Consider the following 14,179-nt stretch of genomic DNA (forward strand, 5'->3'; position numbering starts at 1 on the left):
ATTTACTTCTATTATCTAATTTGTTTTATTCTCTTGATATTCTTTGCTGAAAAGCATATCTAGATATGCTCAGTAGCTGCTGATTGGTTGCTGCACATAGAAGTCTCATGTGATTGGCTCACCCATGTGCATTGCTTTTTCTTCAAATAAGGATATCTCAAAAATGAAGCAAAATAAATAATAGAAGTAAATTGTAATGTTGTTTAAATTTGTATGTTCTATCTGAATCATGAAAGAAAGATTTTGGGTTTAGTGGTCCTTTAAATACTACAGCTGCTCAGAGAGCCAATAGGCTTGTATCAGGTCAGCAATTAACAGATTGAGTCATTACCAGATGGTACAAGCACCTTAGGCTCTCTGAGCAAGTGCTGTGTTTAAAATGCTGGTGCACGGTGCATACTTAAATACACTTTTGAAACAGCTATAGCTTTTATTAGAAGCATTTTTGCTAATACATGTATATTACAATAATACTTCTATTCAAAACTGAAATAAATCTATGCGGATTTCAATTTTGGCTGGAATGTCCCTTTAAGGCATGTACTTAATGAGGTGGTAAAGTTAAGTGATGTTTACAGTTGAAACAACATAACACTAAAAAAGGAAGGAAGGGACCGAGAGAGCTGTAACAATATTCAAATAATATACATGAGAATTGGAAATAGAAGCGTGTGAATTCCTTCACCGGCACCAGCCACCATCCTCATTATTTAGCTCTTTGGAAATCGTGGTTAGAGTCACCAAATTCTAAGAGCTAGAACAAGCTGAAAATGTACTGATTTGTAAAATGATGGTGGTAAAACAGTAGTCTGTTAGTATCGACATAAACCATTTCAAACCTCTCAACTTATAGGCAAAAAAGTAAAAAAAAAGTAAAGAAAAAAAATTGTAAACAATAGCGTTTGCATTGGTGAGATGGTGCTCCTTCATGGCGCAGTATTGAGCACACGTTTTACCCGACTGTTATCTCCTACTGCTGCATTTCGCTTATCTATAATCCGCCAGCCTAAAATGCCCACTTGATCTCTTGCAAAAGAAGAAACAAAATCCTAGACATACATTTTTGCTTCAATGGTTATATTAATGAGGTTCAGCTATTCACTTATAGCAGTGTAAAGAGAGTATAAGAGATTTCATATTTAAGCAGCAAGCACACTGACACACACACACTGAAAGTCCAAGAATAATTAAAATATTGTGAAAGTTGGTAAATCGTCAGAGACTCATGAGATGGGACGTGAAATACTGTTAGAAACCTGCCTTGCTTCTGTACTTCTGATCGCCAAGCTTGAACCTTACAAAAGTTTCCAAATTGGCACCTTCTGAAAGGTTTATCCCTTCCAACAAAGTGATACCGACTGTTCCATTCCACAGCTGACTCTTTTTGAAGGATTCAGACAGTTGCAAACTCTGCATGGAGGTTGCCTGAAAGAAACACAAACCCAAAAATAGCTCAATATAAGTAATGTTTTCATTATATGGCATTCAATTATACTTTATGATATCTATATGCAATTGCCTTGTGGCAAGGAAATCCTTACAAAACATTCACACTAATACAATATACAGGAGTAATAACTTCTTGACTGTCAATACATTATTTACATTATCTTGTGTTTTTATGTTAAACATTATGTGCATAACAGTATTTTAAAGGCCACAGGCACAGTATAGATCTTTAGCCACAAGCACAACATTTTGTTTAGGCGTCACATTCCGTCTTGTCTGTGTTCTTTGTGTCCCCATTAAAAAAAGGAAGTGACAAACTGAATATAAAGGAATATTAAAAAATTTGAAATTTGAATATTAAAGGGACACTGAACCCACATTTTTTCTTTCATGATTCAGATAGAGCATGACATTTTAAGCAACTTTCTAATTTACTCCTATTATCAAATTTTCTTCATTCTCTTGGTATCTTTATTTGAAATGCAAGAATGTAAGTTTAGATGCCGGCCCATTTTTGGTGAACAACCTGGGTTGTCCTTGCTGATTGGTGGATACATTCATCCACCAATAAAAAAGTGCTGTCTAGAGTACTGAACCCAAAAAAGCTTAGATGCCTTCTTTTTCAATTAAAGATAGCAAGAGAACGAAGAAAAATTGTTAATAGGAGTAAATTAAAAAGTTGCTTAAAATTGCATGCTCTTTCTGAATTACAAAAGAAAACATTTGGGTTCAGTGTCCCTTTAAGGGCTAGATTACAAGTGGTATGCTAATATTTAAAATTTTTGGCTGACTGCTAACAGTGCTCAAAGTAAAATATTAGGGCGGCTGGATTAGTGCGTGTATTAGACGTTTATAGTAAAAAGTGCATGCATATATATATATATATATATATATATATATATATATATATATATAAATATATACATACACACACATATACATACACATTGCATCCCTTTCCATTCAAACACCTTGCCATATACCATATCCTTTTTAAAACATTGTTATTAATATTACAATTATATTTGTATTAAAAAGGTGTATATAAGAGTGTAATACTCTACTTTAATAAGATTTTGAAGCAATATGTGAAACTTATTTTAGCTTTCACTTGAGTGCAACCTATAGCTTTCAACATGTTATTAAACATGGATTTGTAATATCAAGTTGTATGCTAATGTTAGTGTGGTACCCCGATGTTGCTTATCGTGACCCACACTATCATTAGAGCGCGACTTGTAATCTGGCCCCAAATATTTAATTATGCATAGCAAAAAAAAAAAATCTAATATACATTCAACATTTATTCTGCCTACTTAAAGGGACAGTCAACACCAGAATTTTTGTTGTTTAAAAAGATAGATAATCCCTTTATTACCCATTCCCCAGTTTTGCAAAACCAACACTGTTATATTAATACACTTTTTACTTCTGTGACTAACTGGTATCTAAGCCTCTTCTGACCGCCCCTAATCACATGACTTTTAGTTCTTATCTATTGACTTGCATTTTAGCCAATTAGTGCAGTGTCTGCCACTAGCCACGGGCGTGATCACAATGCTATCTATATGGCCTACATGAGCTTGCTCTCCCCTGATGTGAAAAGTAAATAAAATAGAGGCGGCCTTCAAGGGCTTAGAAATTATCATATGAGCCTTCCTAGGTTTGCTTTTTACTAGAATACCAAGAGAGCAAAGCTAAATTGTTGATAAAAGTAAATTGGAAAGTTGTTTAAAATTACATGCTCTATTTGAAAAATGAAAGTTTTTTTTTTGGACTTGACTGTCCCTTTAACCTGTGTGGAAACTGTGGGATTTTATATTCTGAGAATTGGAAGTGCACACTACAGATTTCACAAGCCTAACTCCACCCACATTTCTGCCCCTAATTTGCCTCAGCAAGTTATACGATAAGGTACTTTAAAACAATGCCGGTCTGCTAACAAGATTACAGTGGCTAGCTTCTACAGTAACAAGTGTGAATTAGCTACTCTAAAAAAGGCAAACATCTGGGGGAAATTTTGTCTATTGAAAAACTAGATTGCTAAGGATTTGTTCACATTCTAGTATGTTAATTTACTATATTACTTCATAAAAGTCATGTAATTACAAGGTGTTTTATGACCCTCTGATGACATTAAACCTTATGGTCCTTAAGCCGATCGATTGAATCAGTGTCGCTAGTGTTTAAATAATTGCAACCAATGGTGTGCTCCAGGGCTTCCTGGTTTCCTTATAGAGTACTTTAAAGATACTTTCCATGTCTATGTTTAGAAATGTGCTCACAGTGTGCTACAAATGACACATATTTACAGTATGTTTAAAGGGAAAAAATACAAAAGATAAAAAGAAAATGCAATACATTTTACTTTGTTTTACCTATTTGTGAGACTATTTAGCTCCACATTAACTAAAACCTCTAAATATTTAAATTGAACCACCTTGTTGGTACAGCTTTCTGGTCCTATAATACAACATGAAAAGGATGACTCTCACCCATATGTATATTAAATAGCAAAAACCATAAAGAAGGGACTGAATTTCTAACATAGTGTTTGAAAATATGCAGCTTGAGTAGACTTGCAGTACAGACATGTGAGCTTGCAATTGCAAGTTAAAAGGATGTGAAACTCAAATGTTTTTTTCTTTCATGATTCAGATAGAGCATGAAATGTTAAACAACTTTTTGATTCCATTCTATTGTCACATTGTTTTGTTCTCTTGGTATCTTTTGTTGAAAAGTTGGAACCTACGCTCAGGTGCTTGCACGTGTCTGGAGAGCTATATGGAAGCAGTTTTACAAGAATGTTATCCCCTGCTATGCAGTGCTTCAGACACTTACTTAGGTATCTCTTCAACAAAGGACACCATGGGTATGAAGCCAATTTGATATAAGAAGCATATAAGAAACTTTTTATAAATTGTATGCTCTGCCTCAATCACAAAAGAACATTTTTGTGCTTCATATCCCTTTAAGAAGAACTCTTAACACCTCTGCTACTTTGAAGGTGGAGGAGTTAAATTATGCCATACTGAGTTGTTCATTATGAATGACAAACCTTTGTTTTGCACATCTGATTACAGTGGTTATGAGCCTTTAATTAAGTTTTATGTATTTTTTTTTTATTTGCCTCCCCTTTAAGCTCTGAAATGCAGGGGAAGCTGCTGCAGAAGCACTACCTTGGACTATGTTAAATAAGGGTGGTTCATGCAGCTTAGCAAGCTTGAATGTGGGCAGACTCCCTAGCTGGGAACTTTGTCTGTCCACAGTTTGTAAAATGGAAGCCCGTATCTTACACTTTTCTTTAAATGCATTCATGCCATGAAAACCACCCTATACATTGCGGGGTTGCAAGTTACACAGATATTCCAATCAATTCAGCAGCTTTCCAAATCATTTTTAGAATTGTCAAATTAGATATCCTGGGCCACATGAAAACCCATGTAGTAGTTTTGCATGGCAATTCATAGTGATTTGCATTGCACACATCATTAATATGTTTGGTTAAAAGGGCCATAATACCCAAATGTTTAAACACTTGAAAGTGATGCAGCATAGCTGTAAAAAGCTGACTAGAAAATATCTCCTGAACATCTCTATGTAAAAAAGAAAGATATTTTACCTCAAAAGTTCCTCAGTAGCCACCTCCCATTGCAAAGGATTTCTAAGCAGCATTTTAGTGTGTCTGTCCTGGGACAGCTGAAAGGATGAGCCTTGTGAACTCTCATATTATTTCACCAATCAGGTAAAGGAAGCTTACTATGAAATCTCATGAGAGTTAAGTGAAATCTCATGAGATCACAGTAAGAGTTCATGACCTCAGCACTGCTGAGGCTGATTGACTGCTGTTCATTTCTTCATTTTTTTTTTATTTTTACCTGCAGCTGGGAGCAGGTGAAGTATAACGTTTTACACAGAACTTACTCTGCTGAGGAGATTGTGAGGTAAAATATCTTCCTTTTTTACATAGAGATGCTCAGGGGATATTTTTCTGTCAGCTTTTTACAGTTATACTGCATCAGTTTCAAGTGATTTAGCATATGAGTATTATGTCCCTTTAAGTATAAAAAAAGGTATCTAAACATAATACACTTTCATGGTAAATCTTTTGCTTTAGGTGTTAATGTTTCCTAGAGAACTCAGAAAAACCTACTTAAAAAGCATCCAGTATATCTTGTATTTTGGTGTATTTAAGTCAATTTTAGTGTTATATTGTTTTCTTTTTTCATTTTTTTTCTGATTCAGTCAGTGACTGATAGTTAGCACCTGAGCTGCAACACAACAATGTTTTCTTGTACAAATTGACATCCTTTGAAAAGGTTGCATACTTGCTCAGCTACATGAATTCCTCAGCACACCATACGGGCCAGATTGCGAGTGGAGCTCAAACGTTTGTGCTCAGGTTTTCACGATCGTTTGCGCGCAAGTTAAATTGTGCTCGTATTACGAATTGAAAGTGAATGCGATTGTCTGAGCACAATCGCGATTTACGCTGGAATGATTACCACGTTCTCAGAGCTGTGGTCAACTGTTTCGCAAAACAGAAAAGAGGTCTTAGGTGTTATAGAGGAAAAAAAAAGGCAGGCAAAGGGCTTTAACATAGAGATACATATATATGCATGTCTCAGAATAAAAAAATAAATAAAATATATATATATATATATATATATATATATATATATATATATATATATATATATATATATGTGTGTGTGTGCCTATATATGTATGTATGTATTTACAGACATATGTACAAACAGACATATATATGTGCATTGGAGACAAGCGTAAAAAGTTTACTTTTAGCGCAATTAGAGCTCTAGCTTAACCGCTACATAGTGGTCCACTTGTAATCTGGCCCTACATATATTAAATAGTCAATCAAAAATGATCATCTTTGGGGACCCTAATGTTTACTAAACCTATAAGAAACGTGGAAAGCTCAAGCCCGGTTTAGTCACTGACAGGCAGTAAGAAGGGAAAGAAAGGATTTTTATTGAACAGTAAAAAAAGACAAGGAAATAAAGTTGCAGGAAACAAATCACCTTTGCTGGTGCACGCAATTTTATTGCTCTATATTTGCACTTTAACAAATGTCAGAATACATTTTTTTAACTTTTGCCTTCAAAAGCAGAGGTTGTTTTAGTTTTGAATCTTAACCCTTTTTACAAAATTCTCTTTTTTTTTTAATCCATTTAATATAATTGGGAGTACTGTTCACCAGGGATCAAAGATGCATCCTGCAGTCTGGCAACTGCTAAAGAAAAATGGTCGATCTTCCATGAAATATGCCCTAAAATAATTGTGTGGCTTGGTATGTCCTAATTTCAAGCTGAATGTTTATCTTGGAAGTGCTTCTAAGTTGTCTATAAAGCAGCTTCACTTAGCTGTATGAGCCTTGTGAAAATGGAATCCAAAGCTGGCTATTAAAAGTGGACAGATATTACTTCCATATGGCAGAACAGCATGGGAGTGGAGGGGTTGGGCCTAAAGCAGGCTGTACTTGGCTGAGCTATGTGACTATCCACGGACATTACACCATAACATCTGGATTATTGCTTGTAATGTCCCTGGGAAATATCCACTTCCCATCAAAGGCTTTATCTTACTCTGTCCTACTTTGAACATTTCGGCATTTAACGCAGTCATGTTTGAAGTGATGTTCTTCATTTTTTTTTCCTCCTCTGTTACTCTTGTCCTCTTTGCCAAAAAGTAAAACAGATACCTATGTATGACCTATTCATTTCAGAAAATAATAAACAGCAAATTTAACAGTTTAACCTTCTAAGAGACAGTTAAAAAAAAAACAACAACATTCACACATTTAACCTTGCTAGCTAGTTATAGATATGTAGTCTTCAATTTTAAAGGGACATATAACTCAGAAAAGTTTCGATAATGTATATGAAAGGGCAGCTTTTAAACATGTTGAAAATATGTGATAAAAAATGCTAACTGGCCAACAAGAACTCCCATAATTCTGCTGGTGTATACATTTCTTTGCTGCCCTAGGCACTGTGAAATCTGATGACTCCACCGACACACTCCAAAAACTGTACCTCATATATTTCTCACAGCCAGAAGGTAGAGACACATGAAAGCACTGTGCTCCCCAACTAGACAACAAGGTACCATTAATTTGTAATAAAATGTGTCAATAAAACAATAGGAGAGAAGAGGATGGGGAGATAGGATTCCATATAGCTAACTTACCTAAATCCTACTGCCCTAGGCACAGACATATATAAATCTAACAAGAAAATACTTTATTTAGAATAGGAACGTGTATTTTAATATCAGAAACTATAATACTTTATAAACTGTCCTCTTTTTGATGAGACAAAGAAATATTCTAAGTGCAATGTCTCTTTAACTGTCTGAAAAGCTGTATTTAGGTTGACAACATTTTAAACAATCTTCTTTGTTAAAACAAAATTACTTGTCAGGTTATTTATATATAATATTTGCCAGACTCTTTTCCTTATAGCTAATTTGTCAGTCTTTTAGAAAGCCACAGGAAGAGTTACAGATGAGGGTTGTATAGTTTATAAATAGATATTCACTTTTATTGCAAATTTATTCAGAGGTTAAAAAGGTTGCAAATTATAATACATAAACTTAATTAAAGGCTCATAACCACCTTATGCATAGCTAGAAACATCTCACAGATCAGTTTTGAAGAGAAAAAAAAAATATGGTACATAATAAATCCCACACGTTTATACTAATCTACTGTGAAATACAGGTTTCATTTTTGGTTCATAAAAATATTTAAACAATATAAAAAGTGTGGTAATGCTCCTCCATTCTCTGATAAGTTTATTTTTATTCATGTTGCAGCTGATATATGAGCGTTCTGTGTATATTTCCACGCTATTCATTTCTTCAGCTGTATTTCCACAGCCTCATCTCTCCCGTGAAACAAGTATTCCCCACGCTCACATTTTTTCCGCTCTCGCCTTAATGCTGTTTTCCTAACTGCCAGTACTCTTCTACAGACCAGGGTTTCCTAACTAAAGATGGTTATTGATGTACTGCTGTTTTAGTGCAGTAGCAGAATCAATAAACTACAGCATACAACAGTTTGTAAGGTTTTCTGGAGCATTATGGGAAATTCCTTACTGTGTTAAATTGCCACACATACATATACTGTAAAAATCTGCTTACAGTACACTGTCAGAAATAAGGTTTTGCTCCCCTCTTCTGGTCACAAGTTGCAACAGATCTGAAAGAATATTACATCTATACCAAGCAAAGGGGAATTTTCAACAATAACAAAACTCTGATGTAAAATAACACTTTATGACTGGTATCTATTAACACAACCTCACTGTGGAAACTTTAACCCTTTCCTTTAAAATTAGAGGTTTGTCACCTTGGTCATTTCAGTAACAAAATGATGCTATACTATAGTGCAATAATTCATTTGTTTTACAAAAGCTAAGAAAGAAAAAAGAAACAGTGTTCTAGTGTTAACTGAACTGGTATCATTCCATGTAGTCTAGCAACACATGAACTCTCTATCCAAACATAAAAACATTATGAATGCATTAACACCCGTTCTCTGCAATGGATTTAATGGTGTAACTTCTTTCACAACTTGCCTTATTTGTAGGACCTGTTTCTGGACTAAACACAGCTGTCCTTTTGCACAATTTGAATTAATTTAATGAACCCTTTTAAAAAGTATCTTATCTCATCTGCTGAGGTCCATTAAAGAATGGAAATAAATAAGCTTATACAGTTATCAGAAAAATGACTGTGTAGAATGTAGCAGGTAAGGTGATGAATTCTGGGGTATGTATTTCCAATGCTCATGGGAAATAGAAAACCCACAATCTTCAGAGTTAAATTAAGGGAAAAGGGGGCAAAATAGGAAAAACAATATATTGCATAACTTATTTTACTATACTATATTTCGGTTTACACATGACCTACGTGGGCAGCACTGACTTGCTATAACTGTAATTAAATTGTAATGTATCTTGCCTATTAGAGGGAGAAAGTCTCCTTAGTATATGAATGAGAGATATTAAAGGGACACTCAATCAAAACTAAACTTTCATTATTCAGATAGAGCATGCCATTTTAAACAACTTTCCAATTTACTTCCATTAACAAAATGTGCACAGTCTTTTTATATTTAAACTTTTTGAGTCATTAGCTCCTACTATAAGTGTGTATGCATTTGTGAATGGATGGTGTCTGACACATGGTATGTGTATGCATTTGTGATTGGCTAATGACTGTCACATGGTACAGGGGGAGTGGAAAAAGACATAACTTTTAAAATTGTCATAACAAAATCTACTACTCATTTGAAGTTCAGACTAAGTGCTATTGCATTATCTTGTTATCTTGCATTTGTTGATTATGCAAATCTACTATGTTGACTGGTCCTTTAAGTTGAAGGCAGGGAGGGGCCACTTACTGTTACAGTACTATAATAATAAACAGAGTCAAGTCAAGATATGTGCAGTGTGTTTAAGACAAGATGCAACATAATTTTTTTTTAATTGAGGTTTAGTTTTCGGCACATAGACAATACATTTCAGTGAAAACCAAATACAGAAATTGTTTCAAATTATACACCCAATATTGGTTCAACCACAATATACAAAACATAGTATTATGACATTGCTTAAAGGATATCATTATACAACATGCTTGCCAGGTAAACTATATGTCCTCTAAATGAAATCTGAGGCCACTTTTGGACCTCGCTGTACTACAAGGGGAATAAAGCTACAGAAGATAATCAGGAACAATAGGGGATCACTTTTGGATCCGAACTGATAAACCTCAATTTTTTTAATTTTATAGGGTACATATAGTAGGTTGTTGTAATCCAATTGTACTCTTGGACCCTTAGTAAAAATATATAAACGAAATGATAAAGCATAACAAGGTAAAAAGAAAAAGAAATACACTATATAAGGAATATGAAACTAGGCTATTGAGACTAGGCGCAATAAAGGGAATTGAATATGAATTGGAAACCAAAGTATATAAAGCTAACTCCAAGAAGTTGAATGGGGTCTCTAAGGCATTCAAATATAATCTCATAATACATATAAAGGGGACTATATCACTGATCACTTGTGTGTGAGGTCAACAAGTTGGTTTAAGTACAATATAGGTAGATATAGGAGTTATATTAACTGCTGTTAGGAGACAACACTCATGAAATACTTCCAAATTTTTAATATGGTAGCTATGTATGGTATCATGTCTCGGCAAATCAGCACTGATGAGTGTAGCATAATCCTGTCATATGAGCATGGGTCCCATGCACCATAACAGGAGACTAGGTGACGTGGTCTAGTAAACTCCCAACAATGCTAGTAGACTATCCTATCTGGTTGGACATTTAAACTCTACCTGGCTTTGGGTAGCATAAAGTAAATATGTATTTTGTGACGATATGAAGGAGCTATAGATCTAATTATATCCTACACCTAGGGGTCAGGCTATAATTTGGGCTAAAGATGGGAAAACACAGGGACTTGCATAATTATTATAGGTTTAATAACAATTGGGAGACAGCCTTGGAATCATGAGAGCCTGATAAAGGGATATTAGTCAACGCTATATGGCTCTATCTGATAGAGACTCCCTTAGCAGACTAGTTAGCTGAAAGTGCTGTAAGCAAGTCAGGTTTAACTTAATGACCCCAACATAATTTATGACCTTCTCTTGCCTCAATATAAGTTATTCTTGTAAACTTAATAGAAGTGTTGAATTTGTGCCTAGAGATACACAGCCCCGTGGTTAATCTATTTATTTAATCATAGACAAGCAACCTCATAAACTGTTATTAATAAAATCAGGCTATGTAAACAGGATTATGGCAATATAAAGTCAATATTTAACAGTGTAATACCCCAAATTTAGCATATGTATTGCAAACATGAGCAGCCCCCTTATTTAAAACAATTAAATACTGTAGTGGGAGATCGCAATCAAAAATATATACTTGCACCAAAATGTTATTAAGTCCACAGAGCCAAGTAGAAGAGGATTAACTGGGTATAATGGAGATATGTAGGTTTACGCTCCACATTAAATAATTTTACAATTACCAATTGTTACCAATTTTACAATTACAATTACAGTCATCCCACTCCGGTTTTCAGAGGGTAGGTAAAGATTGGATAAAATGACCAGTGGGGGAACCAGACCTTTATGCTGAGATACAGGCTGGGTATCATGGAGTGAGCACCAGATTGCTCCCAATTAAACTGATCCACCATCTGCAGTGAGTACAGGTAGCCCACTCCAGTTCTTAATGCCTGAACAAGGTGGGGAGGCGAGGTTTCCCATAAAGATAGCAAGGGTGATTTCACCCGCTCCACTAAGAAGCGATGAGGCCTGAAACGCAGCATGGTTGTTTCCCATCGTAGATCCGATATGCAAGTCCACCGCCTCCAGCCAGGAGGCAGTAATTTTCAGCTGTTATCTCCATACTCACAGAGGGCGACTGGCATATATGCGTAAAAGTTCTGGAAAAATATGTGGCATTTTTGTTAGCTATTTTTAAAGGCTCCTGAGACGCCGCAGATGTGCCACTCCTCTCCCCTGCAGACAGACAATCTGAAACTTGGTTAGAGACCAGGAGCTCTTTATGGTAGGTAGTGCAATCTACTAGCTTAGCCCCATCGGATGATCTTCCAGCTGCCGCTGTAAAAGTCCCCTGGGAGAGTTCAGAGTCACCAATGAGTAGCTGAGGCGATCTGGACCCACACATATTATCTTCAGGCAAGGCCTGGGCTATTGAGGAGGAATGTCACACTGTAGCGATCACCTCCACATTAGTTTCCGTAGCGTTATCTCCGTAGTCTAGGGGTGTAGAACCTCCTGTCTCTAGGATCTGGCACAACTGTTTCTCCAGGTCAGCAAAGTGGCACCGTATCAAATTCTGCATCTCCACTTCGCATTTATCGATTGCGGCCATAGCCATCTTAACAGTAGTTACGAATATTTCCTTTCTGAATTGCTGCAAATTAGTGGATTTGTAGTCTACACTACACTTTAACCCAGTCTCCTGGGGGGGGGGGGGGAATATGCGGCAGCCCCAGCTACACAAACTGTCCGCCACTCTGGTAAGCAGCAGCCGCGTGGCCTAACTGGAGAACACAGGCAAGGAAGATTTACTTGAGATTAGCCTCCAGGCACCTCGGTATCTTGTTTGGTGGAACGTCTGGGTGATGTAGGAGCAATTAATATATAGCATTTTGCACAGGAAACAATAAAATAATTCAGAAAACCTAAGTGGAGCGAGGAGCTCCCCCAAGACACAACCTGCCGCTTCAGCTGTTGGCTCGCCCCATAATATTTTTTTTAAACAAAATTGACATACAATGCATACCATTTATTTAAAAAATGTTTGAGAGGGTAAATCATGCAGTTTAAATGTTTCTTCTTGCATCTACTGTCATTATTATGTAAAAAGTGATACCAAATTCGCTTAACAAATGAGTAGGGATTCACAACGACTCTCATGGTTAAAAAAAAAAAAAAAAAAAAAAATAGATACTTATAAAGACAGTAAACAAAACAAATTACAATGGTTGAAAACAAAAATATGTACAAAGGGACCTTATTTCTTAAGAAAAGAAGTAAATAAATGATTAACAATATCTATTTTTCTTCAAAACATTGTTTAAAGGATATATTATAAATGTTAATACATATTTGTAATAACTTCTGCACTAAATATTTAGTATATGATTTATGTAATTCCATTTATGTTACAAATGTAATAACAAAATAAATGATAAATTCATGAAAATATTACCTTAGAAACACCAAGGATTTTCCTTGAAGGCCACCTCTGTTAATAAAAAACAAATGAAACCAATGAGCATTTTTACCGACTTCTGTTACAAGAACTTTATACATACAGAAAGAGAAGCAGTCTGCCAGGGACAAACAGCAGCTCAGTGGCTTGTTCTATAGCCCAGTTACAACATTGGATTAGCTTATTTTAGCCCAATTGTGCTTTTTACAGATAACTTTCTTGAAGTATATTAGTCTGGTCCTGCCTAGTAAAGTCAATCTAGCCCTGAAATACCAAGCAATTCTCCTCTGAACAAGGAAAATAGCAACCCCAGATGATTATTCCGGCCTCCTTTGGGCCTTGTCAATGAGGTGCAGTTATACCCCTCTAGGCATTTTGTTAAAACATAATTTATGTAATAACTTACCTGATAAATTCATTTCTTTCCAATTGGCAAGAGTCCATGAGCTAGAGACGCATGGGATATACAATCCTACCAAGAAGGGCAAAGTTTCTCAAACCTCAAAATGCCTATAAATACACCCCTCACCACACCCACAATTCAGTTTAACGAATAGCTAATAAGTGGAGTGATAAAGAAAGCAGTAAAAAGCATCAACAAAGGAATTTAGAAATAATTGTGCTTTATACAAAAAAATCATAACCACCATAAAAAAAGGGTGGGCCTCATGGACTCTTGCCAATATGAAAGAAATTAATTTATCAGAGTCCATGAGATAGTGACGTATGGGATAGCAATACCCAAGATGTTGAACTCTACGCAAGAGTCACTAGAGAGGGAGGGATAAAAAAAACAACAGCCATTTCTTGCTGAAAAAAATAAATCCTTAACCCAAAATATAAGTTTATTCTCATAAATTAAAAGAAAAACTTAAAACATAAGCAGAAGAATCAAACTGAAACAGCTGCCTGAAGAACTTTTCTACCAAA

At 35.5% G+C, this 14,179-nt stretch overlaps 1 protein-coding gene across 1 annotated transcript in view; it reads right to left on the bottom strand.

Annotated features, from left to right (window-relative positions):
• Positions 1–14,179, bottom strand: part of MCTP2 (multiple C2 and transmembrane domain containing 2) — a 438,267-nt gene that overhangs the window by 141,173 nt on the left and 282,915 nt on the right. Inside the window, exons 8-9 of the mRNA XM_053717625.1 lie at positions 13,247–13,282; positions 1,261–1,425 (exon numbers count right to left, since the gene is read on the bottom strand). Coding sequence (XP_053573600.1) covers positions 1,261–1,425; positions 13,247–13,282 — 201 coding nt within the window. The remainder of the gene's footprint in view (positions 1–1,260; positions 1,426–13,246; positions 13,283–14,179) is intronic.

Source organism: Bombina bombina, chromosome 6 (assembly GCF_027579735.1).
Source record: "Bombina bombina isolate aBomBom1 chromosome 6, aBomBom1.pri, whole genome shotgun sequence".
In the NCBI taxonomy this organism is placed as follows: domain Eukaryota; kingdom Metazoa; phylum Chordata; class Amphibia; order Anura; family Bombinatoridae; genus Bombina; species Bombina bombina.